The sequence below is a fragment of the Triturus cristatus genome, chromosome 3_2, assembly GCF_964204655.1.
Source record: "Triturus cristatus chromosome 3_2, aTriCri1.1, whole genome shotgun sequence".
Classification (NCBI taxonomy): Eukaryota; Metazoa; Chordata; class Amphibia; order Caudata; family Salamandridae; genus Triturus; species Triturus cristatus.
In genome coordinates, this window is record NC_140584.1 from 550,534,197 (window position 1) to 550,559,938 (window position 25,742).

The following is a 25,742-nucleotide window of genomic DNA, read 5'->3' on the forward strand; positions in this document are numbered from 1 at the left end:
TTAAGAACACGTCCTGGACATGCAGAAGACAGAAGAGGAGTGGACCTGCTGTCTGTGTCCTGAGAGGAGCCCTGAAGGACTGAGCCTGCTCCCTCTTGTACCCAGGACAAAGGAGTTGACTCCAAGGTGCATAATGCTGACATCCTGTGCAAGCTACAGGGATACGGCAAGCTCCAAAAGGGCCTTTTTCTGCAAGTACCTGGCCGACCAGTGGTAACTGGATGTGGGCTGAACTCTGCTGTTGGCCTCTGCATGATTCCCTCTGAGCCTCGTAGTGTCTCCCCGGAGGGCCTGGTGGGCTTTAGAATTCTGCTCCTGTAATGGATTGGGACTAAAAGTACTAAGACAGTAGGTAAAATCTTTGACCAGGACAAACATGGTTGCTGTATCCGGCCTATGCTACATTGTAGTCAGCCTCAAATTGTGCCTAGGTCTCTGTCTACCACAACCATTGACTATCATTGGCCAGTTGTGCTGTGTTATTTTGTTTATTAAATTATACTTTTATTTTTCTAATTTGGTTTTGGATTTGTATTGTCTTGCATTTTGACTTTATTATAGGCCTGGGCGGTAAATTGCATTCCACTCGCGGAATTTGCGGAGATTGGGTAATTTCGTGTACCGCGGAGAACGCGGAATTGCCCAAAATTCCGCGGCTTCGCAGAATTTTTTGCTTGTTCGCACTTTCAAAATGTGTTCGCGCACTTTCAAAATGTGTTCGCGAGATATTTACCATCGAGCATGCAAACAGCGTTCGCGAACAGGAAAAAAGCATCGCGAACGGGCGGAACAAGCAATTCCGTGTGTTCGCGGAATTTCTGCGTGTTTGCGGAGAGTTTTTTACTGTTTCACGGAGCTTTGCGTAGCGTGACTACGCAAATTACGCCCACCCCTACTTTATTACTGTTTTGGTACTGCATAAATGCATTACACATTGCCCAAAGTGAAGCCTGTTTGCTCTGTCCTATATCCAGCAGCGGGTTGAGCTCTGGTTAATTTAGCGACTATGGGGATTCACCCTCAAAAGGGATGTGATTATTCATTGAGGTGGGTAGTCGGTCACCCCAAGTAATATCCCAATGTCTTACATAAGGTATACAGTGAAAGCTGATGGCTTGACAATCATAGTGGAATATAGGTTTTGGTGTTACGTTACCGTATTGCACACATGGTAAATAAAAGTTAATGATGCAGGGGAGAGTGGGAGGAATTAGAGCGAAAACAAATCAAACAAGGGTATTTTTCATATATACAAAATTGGAGGTGTATTATCAGAAATATGGATGCCCTCCTGATCGAATATGTCCAGATGAAAACGTAGTTTTGTAGACAGTGCACGATGGCTTCCCAAATATAAATGTATGTGTATATCTTACTGATTAAAACAAAGGATTTTGGATGGCGAGTTGCAATAAACTTAAGAGAAGATGTAAGCATTGGCTACCACAAAAGGCTTACAGTCCTACCCACAATAGAATTACAGAATACAGACAGACACTAGAAATAGAGGAAGTTGGAATGAAGTTTAAGTGCTCGCTGCTCCCTGCTAGGCTAGAGCTCAAACTACTGCCTTTGGAACTCGGGGACCCAGGTTTGAATCCCATCCTCGGCGCTAGACTCAACATTGTGTTATTCTAGGCAAATAACTTAATCTACCTGTACATGATCTACAAGACAATCTCCCAACCCCTCATATAATGTACAGCGTTCTGTTGCTTTATAGCTACGTTTGTGCTATAAATACCAATACATACATACATGAACAGTACCAGGGGCGGCTTGCAACTTTATAAATCAGTGGTGTGCGGGGTGCCATAAAACTCACCAATATGTACTGCTCTCTCAGACGACGAGAAGCAGGAAAGGAAGGTGGTTTACTTCCTGATTGGTTGGAGCAGGCTAATACAGCGCTCCTTTTGAGGCTGGGAGCCTGTGCCTGCAATCCCTTGGCTGTTTTACAGTGCCTGGATTGTGCAGGCTGAAGTGCGCATGTCAGATTGGCCGGCTGTCTACCATCTCACTGAGTATATATGATGTCATCCTGTAATCTGCAGGAATCTGCCCCACCCCCAGCATCCACTCGCTGCGGCTGGCAGCACATAGAATAATAAAATGTTAGTAACCATTTTATTTTTCTATGTGTACCTGCTGCGCTTGCAGCAGTCGGGGCGATGCTCCTCCACCCCAATGGAGGAGCCTCCGCTGAGATGAACTTGTCATTCAGCTGCACATTACATCAGAGGCTTTCAAAATATGTCCCTAAGACCTTAAGGAACCACATGCAAACTAGTATTTATCATATCAGATTTCATCTTACGTGAGAACTGCACCTAAAGTTGACTGCATTAGAAGACACAAACACCGCAGCCTTTGCAGAGGTAGGATTTCTCTAGCACCAACTCTGTTTTAGATCCAACTCATTGGTTTTCACATGGGGAGCTAGCTACTCGAGGTATTTATTCCCTCATCTGAGGAAAGAGATAAAAAGATGAAGGTGAGGTAAGATAATTTCATAGTGCCTCCCTCCCCACCTCCTCAGTCCCTATAGCAGATATCATATTAAGATTTCATTATTAGCCAAGCTGGTAGCTGTCGTGCTCCCACTGGTTTCTTCATATTCTGGTGGATATAAATGTCATTCTCGTCTCCCTATTGCTATACGTGATGTACTTTTCTAGATAATAAATACTTTATTCTCAGCCGACCCAATGTAGCTTTGTTTCACAAGTGCTGTTTTTCACACTGCAACTAAATTACATTTTTACATCAGGGTGTTGTTTTTAATAATTTAATTTAGCATGTGTGCACATCTTAGTATGAGTGGTATATAGACGCGGCGCAGATTAAAGTTTGTATTTTTTTCCCCGATACGCACTTGAAGAAGAAGAAGATTTTATTAAAGTAATGTATTTCATTTTGTTTTCAGTGTTCTGGCCCGTCGATGGAGCCAACAATTCACGATTCGGATCTGGTTGTGTCGGAAAACTTGAGTCGGCATTTTTATTCAATTCAAAAGTAGGTACCACCAACTTGCATGTGAATTCTTTTTGTGTGGACATCGTACTGCGTGTTGAATATGCTAATAAACATTTTCTTATTTTGCCCCTTGCCTGCACTTATCAATCTGTGGATGTTGAGTGCCAATGTTTTCTTTTTCATCTGATAATGCAGCTGAGAAGACAGCTGAGTTTGTAGATTGGTAGCCAACACCGAACATGTTCCATTAGCTCTCTGGCGAGGGGATCTTGCTGATTAACAGTCTGGGTTCCCCAGTTTGAAGTGTCGCTGGCAACTTAGGTGAATCCAACGACAGGAGTGAGGAGAGCTCTTGCATATCCATACCTAACTTTCCCACTAGTTTGCAGCATGCAGCTGGCACGCGTCACTGGCCTGGCAAACTGAAGGGCAATTCTAGTGAGGTCTCTTGCGAGTGCCGTTTGTTATATTTACTGCTTGTCGTGCTCTCATGTTTAACCAAAATAGACCAAACATCTTTCTTTCACGTTCTTTTTTTTTTATTGGTATTTCATCACGATTTTACAATACAACATTTCATGCAGTAGAAAATGATGATTTCTTTGGCATAACATCAGGTAGGTATATATACATAGTTAAATTAGGTGACTGTAAGTCCATTTTATATAGCTAACTTTCCATTTAAAACCCTGAATATTTATTCAGTTTGTCATATTTCTTAAATAGATAGAATAGCTCAATATTGGCAACAGACTTGGCCAGGACAGTGTGGTACTCAGACCTCTTGAGCATGAGCATCTGTCGTCTGATCAGGCCACAACTTGGATGGACCTCCTGTCCCAGCAGCAAGGCAGACTCTTATATCCAAGTTTTCACTACTTAAATCTCCTGTTTGCAGATTAAGTTGCGGAAGTTAACGGCTTTCAGTCTGCCACTTGAGGTGGTAGATCCCTCCTTGCCGCCAGATGCCCCTCCACAAAACTAGTCTGAGCTGGATTCAAGGACCAGATTGTAACTTGGGAGGGGAGGAGCCTAGCGCGCATCCAAGATGGTCGCGTGAGCACAGGGCTCCCCGGACCCTCGCTGCTCCTCGGAATTTATCCTGACATTATCCTGACTTAGCTGACGGAATCTGGAAGGCGAATTCTGGCTGAACGTTGACCTTCTTTCAGAAACCGAATCGGACCTGGGAATCCTGATCTACGGTGGTTGGAACTTTCGAGGCCCAATCGATGGCTGTGCCCGGGGCGAGGGTGACCTGTGGAGCCGGGGTGTAATTGAACAACAGCGGCAGCGGATCTGTGCCAGTGGCCGCTCCATTACTTTCGGTTTCACTTTTGGATCCCCGAGGGGCTGGAGATCGTAACTGATTGGAGCGGCTGGGTGTTTCTCTCCGCTGGATGCCCTTGTCTCCGCTTGCCACCAGTGTGTCCGTTGACTTTGGTTTCCTCGCCCGGCCGCATCACGGTATCTGGTGCGGCTTCTGACTGAGTGGCCGGTACCCCCTTGACGCTGGGCCGGTGGTCCCCGTTGGTGAGCGTGGTTCTCATGGGTGGCAGGGGGGGCCCCGAGGGGCGTAAGACTAAGACATCCCTCCGCGGGGGTCCGGTCCAGACGAACAACATGGACCGCTATACCCAAGGAAGAGGGTCCCCTGGAGCGGCTGGAGCCCCCTCGGACGAAGCTGGTGGTGGCTCGTCCATGCCCTCGGATCCGTCCCTGCAGGACATTATGGGCGCCATTAACGGCATCAAGGAGACTATTGCTACGCAATACGAGGCCTTGGCCCGTAAAATCGACACGGTGGCTATTGATGTCGCACTGATTCGGGCGGATCTCTCCAAGACCAACAAGAGGGTTCAATCGCTTGATGTGCGGACGTCCACCCTGGTTGCGGATGTGTCGGACCAGCGGGCCGCTCTCGGCGACCTCAAGTCGGCCAACGATCTGATGGCCCGGCGGCTGGAGGACTTTGAGGGACGGGCCCGCCGCAATAACATCCGCGTCGTAGGCGTCCCGGAGTCCTCCGACAACCACCCGGTGGATCTCTTGGTGGAAGAGCTCATCCTCAAGCATCTTGCCCCCGCCGGCCTGAGTAAGTTCTTTGCCGTGGAGCGGGCCCATCGAGTTCCGGGCGGTCGGCCGCGGCCGGGGGCCCCCCCCCCCCGAGGCCCATTGTTGCCAAACTTTTCTACTACAGAGACCGAGATGTGATTTTGCAGGCCTCGCGGGCCCATGGCCCGGTCCGCCATGAGAATGCGTCTATTAACTTTTTCCCGGACTTCACCCAACTTGTCCAGAAACAAAGGATGGGCTTCCAGGGGGTAAAGCGTCGCCTCCGCAACCTGGGTCTCAAGTACTCCATGCTTTTTCCTGCTAGGCTCCGAGTGGAGCACGAAGATCGGACAATCTTTTTTGACTCTCCCGCGACTGTGAGTGACTGGCTTGACTCGCTGCCGGGCCGCGGGGACCGGCCTGGGCCCTCTACTGGTACCGAGGGTGGCGGGTCTCCCTCGGAGTGACTTTGGTCCTTGATTTTGCCATTTTGTACTGTTCGGCTGGGTTCAACTTCTCTTTTGCATTTTGTTTCATTATGATCTATGTGGGGGGCGGTTGGGGACGGGTCCCTCTCCTCCTCCGGGGTCTTTCCGTAGAATGGGGTTTATGGGGCGACAGGCACACTGCAAGTTGGGGTGGTTTTTTGGGTCGCAGGGGTGCAGGGTGGGGGGAGTTGGTAGTTGGGGGGGTTGGGGGGTTTTGATTTGTGTGTTTTGTTTTTAATGCGAGGTCTTTGTTCTGTTCTAGTCTTGGGCGTTGCGCTATCTGCTGGGGGACCCTTGATCGATTGGAGGGGATGGGGGGGGACGGGTTGAGGTTGATGTCATGGAACGTCAATGGATTGGGGGACCGTATCAAACGGGGTGTTGTGCTGCAGTATCTGCGACGTATGTCTCCTGATGTGGTGTTTTTACAGGAGACGCATCTGGTGGGTAACGTTTGTCATGCCATGAACAGGGGGGGGTACCGACTCGTTGCCCATTCTGGTTTCACCACTGGCTCTAGAGGGGTTGGCATTCTCCTGCGCTCTTCACTTCCGCTGGAGATCACCAGGGTAGTCCCGGACGACAGAGGGCGCTATGTGGCTTTGACTGGGCGGTGGGAGGGGCAGTCCCTTTCCCTGGTCTCTGTCTATGTTCCCCCGGGCCTCCAGAACTCCACCTTTTCAGACGTGGGTCGAATGCTGCTTGAGCTTCCTGACAGTCTTCTGCTTATGGGTGGGGATTTCAATTCGGTGGTCTCGGGTGACCGGGATCGCCACCCGCCCAGGGCCCTCCCTGCTGCGCAGGCGTGGCTTGGCGGATTCTTGGAGACCTTCGGTCTGGTCGATTGCTGGAGGTTAATGCATCCTACACAGTGTCAGTACACTTTTCACTCTGGGGCGCATGGGAGTCTCTCCAGATTGGATTACTTTCTTATGCCCGCGGCCCAGACTGCCCGGATTCGAGAGGCTAAGCATCTGGCCCGGGGTATTTCTGATCATTCCCCACTGTGGTTGCTCTTTGACACTGGGACGCGGTCTGCTGGGCGGATCGCTCCTATTAACCCTTGGTACCTGCGGAACCCCACGATCCGCTATAGTCTGGTCAAGTCGATTGACCAATACTTCCTTGAGAATGATGGGTCGGTGATGTCCGCAGTGTCCCTGTGGGAAGCTTTTAAGGCAGTACTCCGTGGGCAGGCCCTATCCCAGATTGTGGCGGCTAAGAAGGTTAAGACGGAGGCGGTGGAGAAGCTGGAGACCGACATCTTGGGGTTGGAGGCGGCCTTGGAGACGGGTGTCTCTCCGGATGGGCTACATGCCCTCAGCCTGAAACAGTTCGAGTATAAGTCCCTTGTTACTGACGCTGCCCGGACCATGTATAGGGAGCAGCAGGGTAGGTTGTATGATGCTGGAGACAAGGCTGGTAAATTGATTGCTTGGCTGGATAGGAAGGAGAGAGTGAATCGTGTGGTCCCAGAGCTCCGGGTTGCGGATGGAGCGTGTGTGACTGAGCCTGGTGAGATTGTGGAGTGCTTTGCTGACCACCTCCGGACGGTGTATTCCCCGGTGTCTGACAGAGATGAAGACGACTCTCGTCTTCTACTACGGGATATTGTCCTGCCCGGTTTATCCGTCGAGGACCGTGAGCGGTTGGATGCCCCCTTGGCCGTCGATGAGATTGCTACCGCGATTGGCTCCCTTCGCTCGGGCAAAGCTATGGGCCCCAATGGCCTGCCGATCGAGCTATACAAACTACGCCCGGATAAAATCGCGCCCTTCCTCCGTCGTATGTTTCAGGAGTCGAACGAGAGGGGTTCCCTTCCCGCCGACCAGCGTCTGGCGACTATAGTCGTGATTCCTAAGGAGGGTAAACCACGTGGCCGCTGTGCTTCATATAGGCCTATCTCCCTCTTAAACGCAGAACCCAAAATCCTGGCTAAAGTCCTCGCCAACCGCTTGCTGAGCGTTATCTGTGATCTGATTCATCCGGATCAATGCGGCTTCATCCCCCACCGTAATACCGCTCTTAATCTGCGGCGCCTGCACGGCGTCTTAGCTAGGGCGAAATACTTTTCTGAACCAGCCGTATTGGTTTCATTGGACGCCACCATGGCCTTTGATACCATCGAGTGGCCATTCCTCTGGGCGGTCTTGGAGAAGTTTGGCTTTGGGGAGGGATTTCTTAGCTGGGTGAAGCTTCTTTATGCCGGACCAATGGCTCAGGTGGTTGTCAATGGGCGGGCTTCCCGGCCTTTTGCTCTCGGGAGGGGCACTAGGCAGGGGTGCCCGTTGTCCCCTCTGCTTTTTGCTCTTGCCTTGGAACCGCTCGCCGCCTGGCTCCGCTGGGAGCCCTCTATCAGAGGGATCCGGTGGGCCCCGGGCTTCGAGGATCGGGTCTCGCTGTACGCGGATGATATTCTTCTGTACCTCACCTCGCCGCGACAGTCACTTAATGTTCTCTTTGATGTCCTCACCTCCTTTGGGAAAAACTCGGGTTTGATAATTAACTGGTCCAAATCTTGCGTGTACCCTCTCTCCGGTGGCCCTCCCGTCTTGCCGCCTCTACTTCCTATCCAAACCTCCTCACAAGGCTTTAAGTACCTGGGGGTGTATGTTTCGTTGGACCTGGCGGTCCGCTATGAGCAGAACCTCCTGTCTCCACTCCGACGTTTGAGGGTGGATACGGCTCGTTGGTGTAGGTTGCCCCTGTCTCCGCTTGGTTGCGCGGCCCTGTTTAAAATGATGTCCCTTCCCAGATTTCTTTACGCACTACAGAACTCATTTGATGTCATTCCGGTGGCCTACTTTCGGGAGGTGGAGAGCCTGCAGAGGAGACTGGTCTGGGACGGGCGGGCGCGTATCGGTCTGGCAAAGCTTACTCTCCCCTGGTACGACGGGGGCATCGCGCTTCCTGACATTAGACGGTACTATTGGGCCTCCCAACTGTCGGCAATTAACCATGCCACGTATGCTCCTGGTCTGAACCCGGCGTATGAGATGGATAAATTCCTGCTTCCCGGCGGTAATTATAACAGAGCGCTTTACTCCCGATCTGCTGGTGGTACCCTCACAGGCCCTACCAAGATTGCGGTAAGGGTGTGGAAGGCGGCGAATGTAGCGATGGGCTGGAGTGAGCGTTTAACGTGTGCTACTCCCTTGTTTGCCTCAGACCGCCTGGGGAGCCTTTGGACGACGAAAGGCTTTGAGCACTGGGACACGATCGGTATTAGCAGAGTGGGGGATCTGTGGGTTAAAGGCGCGGTCAAGACCTTCGCGGCGCTCCGGAGCGAGTATGAGCTTAGTGAGAGGGAGTTTTTTCGCTACGCCCAGGTTCGGCATGCCCTGCTCTCGGTTTTTGGGGAAGGGTCCACGGTCCCTGTTTCTTCGCCCCTCGAGGACCGCATACTCGACGGTCACGTTCCCGATAGTACTATCTCTTTGATCTATAAAAAATTGATAAATAATCGGGCTGACCTCTTGGTGCGTCTACGGGAGGCATGGACGGGGGATGGGGTTGAGTTGGACGACGAGGACTGGCAGTCCGCGCTGTCATCTCCTAAGGAGGTGGCCATCCCGGCCCGTCTCCGTTTGGTCCAGCTTAAGATCCTCCATCGCGTTTACGTGACGGGTCCCCGTTTGGTCTCGATGGGGTTTTCTGAGGACGGGCTCTGCAAGCGTGGCTGTGGGCACAGTGCCACCTTTCTCCACATCCTGTGGGAGTGCCGCGAGGTGGTGGAATACTGGCGTCAGGTGCATGAGGTTATGAGGCGAGTCACCGGGGTCACGCTGTTGCCGGAGGTGCGTCGTTGTGTGCTGAATGTGTGGGAGCCCAATGACTATAACGCGGCCCAGACTCGGTGGGCGGCCCTGGGGAACATGATAGCAAAGAGGGACATAGCGCAGCTTTGGGGTTCGCAGCGGCCCCCCACCGTGTCTGTCTGGAAGGAGAACATGGACTGGTGCATGTTCAGGGAAAAGACGGTGTATGTGGCTCGTGGTAAACCCGGGGCTTGGAACAGAATTTGGGGGCAGTGGAATGCGTATCGTGGAAGTATCTGTGCTCCCCCCCTGGTGGAAACGTCTGATGTAGCCTTGTCCCCCTGATCCTTGATGGTTCCTTATTTATCTGGCACATCTGAGTATAGATTTGTATTCCCGTCTCTCCCCCCCCCCCTACCTCTTTGTTTCCCTGCTTTTTGACTGCCATCGGGTGGTCGGATATGGACGCACCCCTGCTGTGGCCCGACGCCCATCTTATGTTTTCTTGCCTCGCCTTTGTTTTAAGTTGTTATTTATGTTAAAAGGGTGTATCCTGATTTCCTCTATGTGCAGTCTGCTCTTCTGTAGGGTGCGGAGCCCCGGTGGGCCAGTCATTGTGATTGCACTGTTTGATCTTTTACCTACTAGCGGCCGGCCCTGGTGGTTGTAGGCCCGTGCTTGTAACCTTCTTTCTGCACAATAAAAAATTTTCAAAAAAAAGATTGTAACTTGGTGTGGTGCTTGGGACACTGACCCCTTACAGATGAAGCTGTCTGGCATAATTTGCCTTGTTTTGTCTTTAGCCCAGGAAGACCTTGAAGTCCTCAGTGTATAAGATTGTCATCGTTTTCGGCCTTTTTGCGTTTGCCTAACCAACTATTCTTGCTTAATTCACCTGTTGTGATGAGGTTTATTAAAGGTTTGACGCACAGGTTTTCCCACTTAAACTGTTTTGATGCCACAGTGGGACTTTAATTTGGTCTTAACATCCCTCATGTGTTTGCTTTTGAGCATATGCATAGCTGCTCGCAACACCTCCTGATCTTGAAGACTGCAATCAGGAAAACAATTATGTCATTTTGTTGCACTGTTTGTGCAACCGCACTACACCATTCTTTTCCTGGACAAATTGGTGCGGTGATTTCTCACAAAAATTCATGACTCCCTTTCACGTTGGGCAATCCATCACTCTACTAGCGTTTTTTGCGTTCCCTTGTCCCTCCAACAAAGAGAGGGCTCCATTGGTAGATGGATAGTCCTCTGCATTAAGATTTGCTATGCACTGGCCAAAAAGCAGCCCCAAGAAGGTCTGAGAGCCCTTCCCACTGGGGCTAAAGCTACTACTACTACTGCACTGGTGTGAAGGGTGCTTGTTTTGGACATGTGTCAGGTGACGACATGGTTGTCAGTGCATACATTTACGAAGCACTACCTCCTCGAACACTTGGTGCAGTAGGAAGGACACTTCGACCACTTTGTTTGCAAGACATTTTTGTCTAAAACCACTCTACATACTTTTCTCCTTGGGGATGTATTGCTTTGGTACATATTTTAAAGTGAGGTATCTGCAGTTAGAAGTATCCAGTAGAATAGCTTGAAGCAGCATTAATCTTGATCCACTGCAGAATGCCAGTACATTAATAATTTTTAGAATATATCAATTTTGAAGTAAGTGAAGTGTAGGATAAAATTGCATTAAAGAATTAAATGGCTCCATGTAATCTTTTACATTGCCCACACAGGGCCCAATTCTGTAGAGAAAAATATATTGGGCCAGATGCATTTTGATGGATCGATTACGATGACCACTATTATCATTATTATGTGTAGGAAATTATCATTAATTGGTGGATATGATGCTCATACAAGTGTGTGGCACTGTTACATTACCAGGCTATGTGAATCAGTGATCGTTCTAAGATGGCTGCACTGGTATGCCTGTTTTGTTTTCACTTAATAGAGGTAGTTTGTCTATTATGACGTTGACTATAGGTGGTGGAGTTTTCAATAAATAACAAACCAGCCAGAAGCTATGCTGACATTGATAAAGGCTGTGCTGGGCAAAACGCGTTTATATCTATATCTTTGCAGAAAGCATTGTCATATTCTAATTGATAAATCAATGTGTACCTTCTCACAAGGGAGAAATTATCCAATACAAATATTTCCTTGATGAAAGAGTTAGAAGTTAGAAAGGATCTCGATACTGTGACTAGGAGAGTAAGAAATACAGCATATATATCTTTGCAGAATGCATTCTTATTGACTAATTGATAAATCAATGTGAAGCTTTTCACAAGGGAGAAATTAATAATTAACAAACCAGCCAGAAGCAATGCTCACATTGAGATATATATTCACTGAAAAAACCATAGGTTTCATGCACGTTATAGTTAGGAATTGGCTTTTAAAAAACCTTAGAAATTCACAGAAAAAACCATAGGTTTCAGGGGTGTTATAGTTAGCTGGACATTTCCATCGTACAAAACCCTAGAAATTCCCCTGTTATAGTTAGTTCAGCTAACTATAACTCGCGCCCCCGCAATGCACTGCTGATAGTGTGTTAGATTGATCTCAACTTTACTTCAGTTAAAGTGCTGATAATGAAATGGAGAGTAGCCGTTCCCGTGCAAAAAGACACGAGGTGACAGCATACTGTGATGTTGCAGGGCTCGTGCCTATCATGCTAAGACAATGACCACATGGACACACTTACTAAGATGTGGGTTTGGGGGGCATTGGCGGTCCTGGAGTTGTTGAGATAAGTCTTCTGGCCCTCATGGGTATCCCTGTATCATGCTCATTGACTCTATTGCACCTGTGGGTGTTCTGGTGTGGCTCTTGGCTGTGTTCCCTTTCATGGTGCAGGTAGTTGTCCTGCTTAACACCAGCAGAAAGCAGGTGTAAAATCCCTGGTGCTAACGTGTCTTATCGCCGGAATTTGTTTCGCATTGCAATTGGTGTGAAAGTTGTGATTTGTTTTGTGTGCAGAACAATATACGAATTGAGCAGTGTATCTCGTCAAGATCCAGCACCTGACGCACTATTCCCAATCAATATAAATACAATGGGATTTCTTAATAGATGTTGTGTGTACACTGTAAGTGCAGCCAATACCTCAGTGCAATACAATACAGGATTTTGGTATTTAGAATAAATCGGAAAGGTGCACTTCGTGTCTTTTTGCACGGGAACGGCTACTCTCCATTTCATTATCAGCACTTTAACGGAAGTAAAGTTGAGATAAATCTAACACACTATTCAGAAGTTGGTGCAAACTGCAGATATCACCAGTATTCCAGCGATAAGTCCCCCAAAATTTAACACCATGGTGGACTCCATCAAATAACAGTAATAAGAACAAGAAAGAGTCACACAACAGTTAAGAGAACAACCAAAAACATTATTAATTTTTTTTCAAACTTTATTTTTTATAATAATAAATATATAAACGATAAACTATTTTCAAACTTCATTTTTTTATTAACATAAATATAAGCAATAAACTAATAAACAAAATGTAACAACAATAATACAAAACAACAAGGCGGAACACTCCTGTGGGAACCACGATGTCGACGACAGACCTGAAAATCAGAAAGACTGTTAAAAAAAAAAAAACATGGTATTCTCAACAAAATACCACAAGAAACAAATCACAGATATATAAAATGCATACAGCTAACAAAATGTTATAAGTTTAACTTACAAAAACTGTTAATGTTGCTGCTTTAAAATATTTACCGAATCTGAGGAAAATGTTTTACTTTTTCCAAGGGGCAAACAAAGACCAATGCCACCTTCGTCACTCGCAAGATTTGCCAAAGAGTTCTGTTACGAGGGGATCCTAACAAAAAATACTCGTGCGGCACAGCAAGTATGATGAAACACCTAAGGACCCTTCATCCAAACAATCTTGCACGAGAAGAGTGCAAACAGATGAGAAACACTCCTGTTCTGTATCTGTAAGAAAGAATCACAAATAAATGTATTAATAACTTTCAAATTTATACTATTCCATTACTGTACAAACACATTTTATATAAAAACTGACTAAGAAACTATAGCCGTGAAACACAAGTGTGACGATCGTTAAAACACTACATGCATAGTGCATACTACTTTGAAGCAGTTCATGCCCTAAAGCCTACCTCACTAAAAGACTACATGCTAACTGACTAAATGATTACAGTACTATAAGGAGACACACTGGGTGAGTGACGGGGTGTTTTCTAGAAGAGTATAAATACTAACTAGGGAATTGAAGGTGTGAAACACAACTGTGTAGGTGATTAGAGGACTGCATCCATACTGCATACGCATTTAAAGCTAAGGCCTGGCTCACTGCATGACTACTTGGGTACTGACTGAATGATTAGAGTACAGCAAGGAGAGTGCCTAGGTGAATTTATAAGGGCTAGGCTTTTCGCACAGCGAATGGATTAGTACTTGGTATTGAATGGGTCACTAGAGGAGTGCAAAGGCAGTGACAAGTGCTGGACTGTATGGATACTGACTAGGAATTTGAAAGTGTGACTGACAAGTGTCTAGGTGGTTAGAAGACTGCATGCATAGTGCATAGGGGTTTGAAGCAGTCCATGTGCTAAGGCCTGGCCCAGTGTATGAATACTTAGACACTGACTGAATGATTAGAGTACTGCAAAGATAGTATCTTGGTGATTTTATAAGTGTTTGGGTTTTAGCACAGTGAATGGATTAGTACATGGTGCTGAATGGGTCACTAGAGGACTGCAAAGGGAGGGACAGGGTATTTCGTGGAAGTGTATGGATACTGACTAGGGAATTGAAGGTGAGAAAGACAATTGTGTAGGGTTAGAGGACTGCATGCATAGTGGATAAGGGTTTGAAGCAGTCCATATACTAAGGCCTGCGTCACTGGATGAGTACTTGGGTACTGACTGAATGATTAGAGTACTGCAAGGAGAGTGCCTGGGTGAATTTATTAGGTTTTGGCGCAGTGAATGGATTAGTACATGATGCTGAATGGGTCACTAGAGGAGTGCAAGGGGAGTGACATGGTGTTTGCTGGAAGTGAACGGATACTGACTGGGGAATTGAAGGTGTGAAAGACAAGTGTGTAGATGGTTAGAGGACTGCATGCATAGTGGATAGGGGTTTGAAGAAGTCCATGTGCTAAGACCTGGCTCAGTGCATGAATACTTAGGCAGTGACTGAATCATTAGAGTACTGGAAAGCGAGTGTCTTGGTGAATTTATAAGTGTTTGGCTTTTAGCACAGTGAATGGATTAGTACATGCTGTTGAATGGGTCTCTAGAGAACTGCAAAGGAAGTGACAGGATGTTTCCTGGAAGTGTATGGATACTGACTAGGGAATTGAAGGTGTAAAAGACAAGTGTATAGTATGTTAGAACACTACATGCATACTGCATAGACATTTGAATCAATCTATTTGGTACTTAGAAACTGACTAAATAATCAGACTACTTCTAGGACAGTGCTTAGGTAAAACTTTTAAATGTTCAGTTCTGCCACAGTGAACAGAATAGTACATGGTACTGCACCTTAGTGTCAAACCCTGACTCATTTTATCAATGCATAAGCAAAGACTAGCTTCTAATGCTACTAAAACTTGACAACATGAGAGGTTTTAAATTAGTTATCTGTCAGCAAATGCTTCTCTCACAGTGGTTCTCAAATGCACACAGACTAACAGTGTGATTCTAGACAACAACCACTATACCTAGGAGTTTACCAAAAATCATTCACTACTGTGGAAGTGGTAAGGGAACTGCACACAATCTACATATTTCACAACTGCAATTTACTGTCAATGCCTGACTCATATAATGAAAGCATAAGCCATAAATGTCTTCTAATGCTACTAAAACTTGACAACATGACATGTTTAACAACACTTATCTGTCAACAAATACACAATGTTACCAAACACTTCTCTCACAGTGGTTCCCAAATGCACACAGACTCAGTGTGATTCTAGACAAACAACATTATCCCTAGGAGTTTACCAAAACTCATTCACTACAGTGGAAGTGGTAAAAGAACTGCACACAATCTACATATTTCACGACTACACTTTAATGTCAATGCCTGACTAATTTAATCAACGCATAAGCAAAGACTGGCTTCTAATGCTACTAAAACTTGACAACATGAGAGGTTTTAAATTAGTTATCTGTCAGTAAATACACGATGTTACCAAATGCTTCTCTCACAATCCTTACCCAAATGCACAATGACTCAGTGTGATTTTAGACAATCAACACTATCCTAGGACGTTACCAAAACTCATTCACTACTGTGGAAGGGGTAAGGGGACTGCACACAATCTACATATTTAAGTACAGCACATCAGTGTCAAAGCATGACTCATTTAATCAACATATAAGCAAAGACTGGATTCTAATGCTACTAAAACTTCACAACATGACAGGTTTTAAAACAGTTATCTGTCAGCAAATACATGATGTTACCAAATAATTCTCTCACACTGATCCCAAACACACACTAACTCACAGTGTGATTCTAGTTAACCACCACTATCCCTATGAGTTTACCAAAACTCATTCACTACAGTGCAAGTGGTAAGGGAACTGCACACAATCTACATATTTCACGACTGCAATTTACTGTCAATGCCTGACTCATTTAATGAAAGCATAAGCCATAACTGTCTTCTAATGCTACTAAGACTTGACAACATGACCGGTTTTAAAACAGTTATCTGTCAGCAAATACACGATGTTACCAAATGCTTCTCTCACAATCCTTACCCAAATGCACACAGACTCACAGTGTGATTTTAGACAAGCAACACTATCCTAGGAGTTTACCAAAACTCATTCACTAGTCTGGAAGAGTTAATGGTACTGAACACAATCTACATATTTATGTACAGCACATCAGTGTCAAAGCATGACTCATTTAATCAACGCATAAGCAAAGACAGGATTCTAATGCTACTAAAACTTCACAACATGACAGGTTTTAAAAAAGTTATCTGTAAGCAAATACACGATGTTACCAAATGCTTCTCTCACAGTGGTTCCCAGATGCACACAGACTCACTGTGTGATTCTAGACAAACAACACTATCCCTTGCACTATACCAAAACACATTTCTTCATCTAGAAGTAGTACTACATTTTAGTTTAGAAACATAACTCATTTCACAAATTCATAAACAATGACTGGTTTCTAATTCTACCAAAATATAAAAACAGCACAGTTATCTGTCTACAAACACATGAAAAACACAAATGCTTATCACAGAATGGTTTCTACATGCACACACATTGTAGAGAAAAAAAAAGTACTCCGTACACTTTAGCAGGAAAAATACATTAGTCTGATTAAAATCAAAATAGTCTACATACATGCCCTCACAATTAAATAACTCCTCTTTCAAGTTATTTTGTAGATTAAGAAGTATATCAATCACTCACCATATTTTCTTTTACAGAATCTCTGCACTGTGCACCTCTCAGCAAAAGCAAAGAATGAAAAAGTTTCCCTTTCATTTTCCACAAATATACATGTAAACATCAAATCACAATCCTTCGCACATAAACTCAAAAGCAAACACACATTTCTATTGGTTAAACATTTCAACCCTTTCCAACTGAAATACATTTCAACCCTTCCCCCAATCTGCCTTCTGCCTGTTACCATAGAAACAGGTCATGTAACACTGCACTGAGCTCACAGGTCACAAGTTCAGCACACAATGTTCCTACACAAGACAGGAAGTGTGCTTGACTTTTCAACATATCAGCTTATCATATATAATGTTCCTTACAATCTGTTTTTGTTAACCAATAACAATCATACCTTTAAAAAACAGAAATACACACCCTACCTTTCAGTGTAGAAAGTTGTCATATAACCAATGATTTCTTGTTGTTTTTCAAAAAAAACTTTGCCGTGGATCCGCGCACCCACCGCAAGAGAATCCATGCATTCAACGCGATAGGATGCGCGCACCGTGCACGCATTTCCCCATTTTTTATGGGTTTTTTTTAAAAAGGGGGCCCCAGGGGGTCCTTCTGGGACCCCCTAAGCACATCTAGAGGGTCAGAGTATTTCCACTCTGCCCCCTTTATACGTTTTACACACTCATTCCCCTTGAATCATCAGCCTCGCTTCTACCGAGGCAGAAAATGGCCGCCAACAGTTCCTGGTTTCGAATGTAGAGAGACACTCGACAGCCAATTAGCATTCAGCGCGCGATCGTGAGGGTGCGCTTACAGTGCGGGTACGGTCCTCGGATCCTCCGCGCCCATAGATATCACTAACTTTTTTACCCTAATTTTCTCAGGAACTACTGAACAGATTCACACCATATATGCAAAAGGCACGAGTCCGAACTGAGGACTACCTATTTGCCAAATTTGGTGTCATTCCGTTCAGCGGTTCGAGCTGTAGCTGCGACAACAGATCCTATGGGAAATTGCATGGGGAAAACGTGTTTTGGGACCCCCCTTTTTTCTCAGCCCCCGCTTGACGGATCACCGCAAAACTTTCAGGGTCGGAGCGGAGCTGGCCAAAAGTTTGGAAAATTTCGCGAGGATTCGTCAACCGGCGCCAACGTTATTCCAAATAGAATGTTGCGGATTTCCTATGGAAAATAGGTCCTAACTATAACCATCTACTGGCGACCGCCAGTAGATAATATATATAAATATATATATATATATATATATATATATATATATATATATATATATATATATATATATTTATATTACTGACGGTCGCCAGTAGATGGTTATAGTTAGAACCACGTTTCCATAGGAAAAGCATTTTTTGATTTGCTTATAACTTTGGTGTCGTTTGACAAATCTTTAAAAAAAATTCCAAAAAGTTCCTCTTTTCAGGTCAGCTCCTACTCTGAAAGTTTGGGGGTTGATTCGTAAAGGGGGGGGCTGAGAAAAAAGGGCTGTCCCAAAACGTGTTTTCTCCATGCAATTTCCATAGGAAACTTTAGACAAGGCTACAGGTCAAACCGCTGAACGGAATTATGCGAAATTTGGCAGGGAGAAAGGTCTTGGTCCAGAAAGCACGCTTTTGTTTAAATGGGGCAAGTCATTTCAGTAGTTTTAGAGAAATATCAAAATTTACAGATATCAATATTTGAGATTTCTGACATCTGATTGGCTGAGGCGTTGCGAGCACGAGCGTGCGGCTCATTGGCTGCGAACGGTTGAAACTAGGAAGTGTTGGCAGCCATTTTGTGACTGAGTTGAAAGGCGTAGGGCGAAAAAAAAGTGATTGTATAAGAGGGTATAGTAGGAACACTGTTGTCTTAGTTTAAGCAGTCTGTACGGTGCAGAGGCAGGGAGTTTGAATGTTGCGTAGGCCGTGGAAATTATGTCCGCAGAACAACGGTGCGTGGTATTGCGGCAAGGTTGCGTAGGCTCTGGAAATTCCGTTGGGAAAACAATGCGTCGTATTGCGGCAAGCAGTGTGTAGGGTGCACACACAGGTAGTGTGAATGTGCTGTATTGCGGCAATGTTCAGTAGGCTGTGTGAATCATATCAGAAAAATAACAATGCACCGTATTGCAGCTTTCCTTTAATATAATGAGCAGTAATGTTTACTTTTAATGCAGTGTTCACTTTTATCATGGACAGTGTCACTTTCTTAGACGAAATGTAATATTATGTGGGAGGGTGTGTTCTGTTTCTGTGCCCGGAACAAAATTAACATTTAATTGGCGAACCATTGAAAGTAGAAGTATTGCCAGCCATTCCCTCCCCCTCCGCGGACCATCAGGGACATCTGATTGGGTAACGTGTTCCAAGCAGGTCCTTCCCAAGCTTAATGTTCATTGCTGTAAACCATTGAAAGTAGAAGTGTTGGCAGCGATTCCCTCCCCGTCTGAGGAACACCATGGACATTTTATTGGCTAAAGTGTTCCGAGTACAAGTTTGCTCATTATTGGCTGGGAACGGTTCACTGTTGTGAACCATTTTGTGACGCACTTCAATGGAGTACGGGAAAACAAACTTGTAGCGGGGAGGGTAGGAACACTATTAACTCTGTACAGTGGTCACAAGGTGGTGGACAGGGATTGTGAAGGTAAAAAGTGTTTTTTATATATTTTAAGGGTTATTTATATAATTGGTGTGGGGTGTACAAATCACGGCGGGAAAATAGAGTGTTACGGTCTTCTTTTTATTGAGTTTGCAGGTGGGATACTTCCCAGGAGCACTATTTACTTATATAATGTATATTACAGTCATATGCCAGGGAATTCAAAGTAGTCTGTCCATATGAGGCATTTGGAGATGTGAGTACATGATGATAATGACAAGCTGATGTTTTGAGACTGTGCATTTCTCAAAAACTGAAAACTGATATTTTAAAGGCAGTTTTAGTTTTAAAAAATGGGGTTTCTTCTGGAAAATTTAGTTTGTTTGCCCACAGTGGAAAGTAGTATTAGATAGAAAAATGTGCATTTTCAGAAACTGGTGAATGATAATTCAAGCTGAGCTGGGGAGACGTACTGCTGTGCTTATGTCCTTTGTGCCACTGGGCATGTCAATATTTGAATGTTACTTCATAAGTCAAGGGGAGGCATTTAATAGTAAAGAACCTTTACCCAGCATTTCTGCTGGTAACCGCACTTGGTATACTTGGGTGGTAACTACTGAAAATCTTGCTTTGGGTGGTCATAGTGTAGTCACTATTTTGCAGGTATAAAATGTGCTAGTAGCTCGGGAAGACTTTCCTTGAGCAGAAGTAGCTCTCACTACAGAAAAGGTTGGAGACCCCTGCCTTAGCTATTCCATTGTCTGCAGTAGAGCTCTCAACATTCCAATGTTCTAATTTACATTTGATGCTCCATTGTTAATTCACTGATTTGGGCTCCAATAAACTCTAAATTAAGGCATACAATATGCAATACATTCTCCAGACAAGATCCCGATCAGATGGCAAGGTTCTGGATGACAAAGCTTCAACTGAACAAATAACCTTGATTTTCCTCCATTACAGATCTTTCAATCATACCACCTTGCAGGCATGCCACAAACAGAGTAATTATAGACTTAAGATGACATGAAAAAGGTTAAATATCATGGAGAAGCCATGTGCCTTAAGGAATATTGCTTCAGAATCTAGATCATCTTTGAGGTTCTGCTTGTCATTTTAATGTATGTGCAAGTAATAATTATAACAATATATGTGCACTCATTGTTTCCACAGAGGTGATATTGTAATTGCAAAAAGTCCAAATGATCCAAAAACAAATATCTGTAAAAGAGTAATTGGTCTGGAAGGAGACAAAGTGTGCACCAGTGGTCCTTCAGATCTCTTTAAAAGGCACAGCTATGTAAGTATGTTTTGTGTGAACTTTGTTTCATGAGAGTGTAGAAATATATGTCAGATACGATTCCTTAGTTCTGTTGTTGACTTAAAATGTATACTTATTACCGTCCCGTTAATGATCATTTGTTTTTTACTTTTGCTCTAATTAAAACATATAGGGTCATATGCATGAACACATTTTCCCATAGACACAGAATGGGCAAACCCCTTTGATTCATCTGGCCCACAGTTTATTGTCTAAGACATTGATGTTTTCTACTGGAAAAATCAGAACACAGTAATTAATTTAGTATTAAATTAATTTCAGAAATGTTTATATTTTTGTAATTTAATATGTGTACTAAAGTGTTGACTTGGCAAATGCAACACAGATTGTTCTCCAGATTGCTGAGTGGGAAAACACATTCAGATAATGATTGCAGCATAGGTCTACTCTTGTAAGAGAAGGCAAAGAAGTTGACCGAGGTCGAGAATGTAATTTGGAGGGCCATATTACATACACACTACCAAGAGGTAGCATGACACAGATTCTAGGAAGAAGATTTTTGGGATGGCTTTGTAACAGCTGTACATCTTTTAGTGATTCACACCAGAGCTCATCAAGTTAGATTACTGGAGATCAAAGAACACATCACTGCAAATGTCCATAGAGGTGAGGCTAAATGCTTAATGACCAGCACGTTCTGAGTGCCAGCAACCACGTGTGGAAGCATTTCTTGTCCGCTATACAGCCTCATCTGCCACAATTAGATTTGTGTATTCCGCAGCAGCCAATGGGCACGTTGGGATGCTACACACTTAGCAAAACCAGCCTGCAAACAAAGATTGTGTTTCAGGGTTGCAGTGCCTGCCTCGCATCATTTGCAACATTCATACGTTTCACAGCTCTGAACAGCTATCTATGTCAGTGACCAGGAGCACATAATGAATGAAAGATTCGGCCTTGATTTTAGCTGTTATTGCCAATGCCAACATCAGAATGCTAAAGGCAACCCAATACTCTTATTGTTCACATGCCTCCGTGTTGCAGGCACATCTGAAGGCTCCTTCATATGAAAAATTCTAGTTTGTGTGTACTTGCCTTGGTTCAAACTCATTACCGAGTAGAGGGCATACACCACTATTAAATTCTACCTGGATCTCAACGACATTGGAAAGAAAATGTTGTTGGCCTCCTCTGATGCTTTGACCCCTTGTATTATGACTGGCATATTGCCCCATAGGGGCTGGATTGCTTTCCTGAAATCATGGACGCTTGGGTGGTCTTCCATTCCCTTGCACTTTGACTAGACGAGAATGAGCAAGTGGTTTTGTGTGGCTGTTTAGAGAAACATGTTGTTATCATGAGCACTCTGTCTTTCACAAATTGCATTGCTTGTTTATCACTTTGGTATTTTCCTTTAAATCTTAGGGGCAGCTCGTCCACAACGGCGGAGGAGCGTCTCCCCAATCGCTCCGAGCCAGCAGCAAAAAAATAAAGCAATATTTCACTTAAGTTTGATTTTTAAGCAGCTGGCTCAGCCAGTGTGTGCAGGGAGATGTGGGTCCGGGGCATGTGAGGGGCGGGGGAGGAATGCTATGTGCACTCTCTAAGTCAGGATGTGTGTTTGGCCGGCCATCTCGGACCAACCAAACACACATGCGCACTTAGGTTTCTCTAACCCAGCTGTATTGAACAGCCGGGTTAGAGAACCCCACAGACTCCCTGACCTGAGCGTCTTTTCAGCCCACTCAGGCCAATACCCAGGGAATCTGTGACGTAGTCCCAGTATCTGCTGGGTCACGGAAGACGCAGCACAGAGGCGTCATGCTGGAGGCGACCCGCAGCAGGTAGGTTTAACTTTTAAATTTCTTTTTAATTATTATTAAAGTCCGTCGTCCCCACTTTCCTCTGCGCCCCCTCGTCCCCTCCTCACCACCTTTTGTATGTGGTGGCCGCCACTGTTAAATCTGTAGAATCATCAACAGTGCTTTTAATTCAGGAATTCTATCCATCACTTTTTTGTGTCCTTTTTTTGTGTGTACTTTGTGACACCCAGACATAAGCACTAATATTCCTGCACAACTCTCAGTTAATACATTTCCATATTAAAAACATTTAAACATTCTCCGCAGGTATTTTTGGCACATCTATCACCACTTGGATGCCTAAAGAAACGGTAAAATGTCTAGATTTTTTTTTTACCCTTTAGGTTCTGTATTAATTGCCCTTAAATGTTACACATCTCAAATTTGTCTTTCAGGAGGACCATGAAAACCAAACCAACTACTTTAATATTTCAGTATTTTGGTAGTCTAAATGTATTATAGTTTGTTTGCTTTGTAGAATGTATCGTAAAACAGTTAACATATCATGAGTGTCACTTTTGGAATAAAAGCATGTTTCCACCCAGTAACATTACACAACAGTTCTGTTGATGTATACATCTTTCTTTTAGCAATACAAAAAGCAACCCACGTACCACAATATCATGGATGTGATGCTAACTACACTCACATTTCATTCTACTCTGTCTAGCCGCATCAAAGTTAACGTTCACCCTCATTGACATCTTCCCTGTGGGACAAGTTTTCATGTTTGCATATAGCAGCATCTGATGGATCCTATAAGAACGTGTGCCGAGAAAGAAATGTATCTGCAACTATAGGAAAATCGTTAGCAACGAATGGAAAGCTCTTTATGAATGGCATACAATGCCGCACTAAAAATCAAGATCTATCCTTACAAAATTGCTCAAACCAACCCCACACAACAGGATTGCCCCGGCTTTAATGGGGCCAGTTATCAGTGCCGAAAGTAAGGTTGTTGGGAGTGCTGCAGCACCCCCAAAAATAACCGTGCTCGAGCCCAGAAGGTGAAAGAGCATGAAAGAGGTCTTTAATTTTTTTAAATATTTTTTTACGTTATCGCAGAGGTCAAAAGCCGGGTGATATCTTCTGACAAATTGCTCCTTATTCTTTTAACATGGAGATTGATGTTCACTTTTTTTTCTCTGATTGCAGAGTGAGTGGATTTTGGAAGTTGAACTATGCAACATTCTTACTGGTGTGAAATGAAAGGCTGTAGGATGTCAATTTTTTTCATATACACAACTCAATTTAAATACCTGTAAACGAACTCTACTAATAATTCAAAGTATCAGCAGTTAAGAAAGTTCAAATTAAGCACTTTCTTTGGTAACTGCAGTGTGGTGGACACAAAATGTAATAGTATCAAAATAAAGCAAGACACTTTACTTGGTGATGTGTAAATTATAAATATTTCTGGAAACCCAATGACACATATTATCCTTTGTGCGCTATTTAGTTTTGCCAATAAAACTTCATGTCTGTGCAAACTTAGTGGTCTTCCATTGCCACACTTGTTCTTGATGTGTTGCTTGGATTTTTCACTATCCGGGACTTCAGTGTTGTAACATTGATGCCAGCACCCTCAACCTGAAAATTGTTCCAGCACTACTGGGGCCAGTGGGGAAAGGTTGACTCATGGCAGCCTTTCCTGCTCTGAAAGTAACTCCTGAGGCAGTAGCCCACCTGGAAAATCCAAGAGTGGTAGAATATCCAGTCCGGCCCTTACACCATCCTAGGGCAAGTAGATTGAGAACCGTACATTAATTACATTTTTCAAAGTTAACTTACATTTATAATGTTGCTCAGTGAAACTCTCAGGTTGGTATATGGCATGCTTATTAGCCAGCATTTGTTTACTGTGGCTGCATGTGAGAAGACTGACACAATTCTAAAGTTACTATTCCTTCACTGCAATGTTAGACTTTACATCTACTTATTGGAAATGTTTATTTATAATTTTGTCAAAGATTAGTGAAACTGCGTGAAATTCAGCTCAGGCAACATCTTCTAGAGCAGTGGTACTCAATGCACATCCCACGGGTGGGCTGGCAGACCTTTTCTTGCAGCTTGCAGACCTTCCCGTGGGAATCTATAAACAGCAGCATAGAAATAGAGCTGCTCGAACTCCATTTTTTTCCTGTTGCTAGGCAACATCGTTAGGTGATTTTGTGCTTTTTTTCAATGGTCAGTTCAGCCTGTTTTAGTAGCAGTGCACCCCTGCTCATAGAACAAGTTTAAATTACTGTAAAAACAAAGCCCAGAATCCGAGAACAAAGAAAACTGTAGTGTCATGAGACTGTGTGTGCTAGAACCCTTATAGTTCTGGGCGGACTCAGTTAAGAAAATACGTAACTGGTTAGGAGGTGTTAAGGTGTGGTTATTAACGATTATGACATAATCGGAGAGCAGAGTGAGATTGTATGGTAAGGAACAATCCAGAGCTTCGTGTGTGGTTCTTGATTTGCACGCTCACAGGCTGGGGAGGACACTACAACTGGTGATGAGCGAAGGATCTGACCACTGAAGAAACAAGACCGCTCTCCCTGGAAGTTTGTAAAGCTACAGCAAACTCCTCATGTGTGGCATGTGTGCCTTTTTGCGATGCGAAGCAGTTCGAAGGTGGCGTTTGTGAAATCGAAGCCTTGTCCAGCCCACATAATACTACGAAAGAAGTTGAAGGCCCTGCAAAGCAACATTTTTGAAACCCCACCAGAAACCCACTGGTAAGGCCAAAAGAAGAACTAATGCACCACAGCGTAATACAGAGTCAACGTCGGTACAAAGCAGATGCTAAAGACAGCTTCAACCAGGTACAAAACAAGCACTCAGGGCAGTAATATCTAGGCAGGAGAGATGGAGATCCACTTACCGGCGAAAAAAGGCTGAGTGCTGGACGACCTCAAGGTCGGGCGAAACAGCCCAAGTGCAAGCACGGGGGTTGTGTTTGCTGAAGATACAGCTCAGGTAGATGCCGTGAAGGCCTTCAGAATTGTGAAATGTTATAATCGCGGCTGAAAAGAGAAAGAAGTATGACACAGCTGCATTTCTGAAACCACCATCTCCTTTCAACACCACCAAGAAGCAGAATTTTGGTGCCAGATGGACTGCCTGGATCGAGGCATTTAAAGACTTCATAGATGCACTAGAAGAAGTAGATAATAAAATCTTTAAGTACCTAAAGAACCTTGCACTGTGACAGGTTAAAAAAATTGATGAAGAAAATATCACAAGTTGACGCAATATCATACCGTCAAGTTAGCATTGGAAGTCAAGTTCAGTATG

At 44.5% G+C, this 25,742-nt stretch overlaps 1 protein-coding gene across 4 annotated transcripts in view; it reads left to right on the top strand.

Moving 5' to 3' along the window:
• Positions 1–25,742, top strand: part of IMMP1L (inner mitochondrial membrane peptidase subunit 1) — a 224,303-nt gene that overhangs the window by 148,194 nt on the left and 50,367 nt on the right. For all 4 annotated transcript variants that reach the window (XM_085648288.1, XM_085648287.1, XM_085648286.1 and 1 more), the window contains exons 3-4: positions 2,927–3,015; positions 20,487–20,613. In XM_085648288.1, the coding sequence (XP_085504414.1) occupies positions 2,927–3,015; positions 20,487–20,613 (216 nt within the window). The remainder of the gene's footprint in view (positions 1–2,926; positions 3,016–20,486; positions 20,614–25,742) is intronic.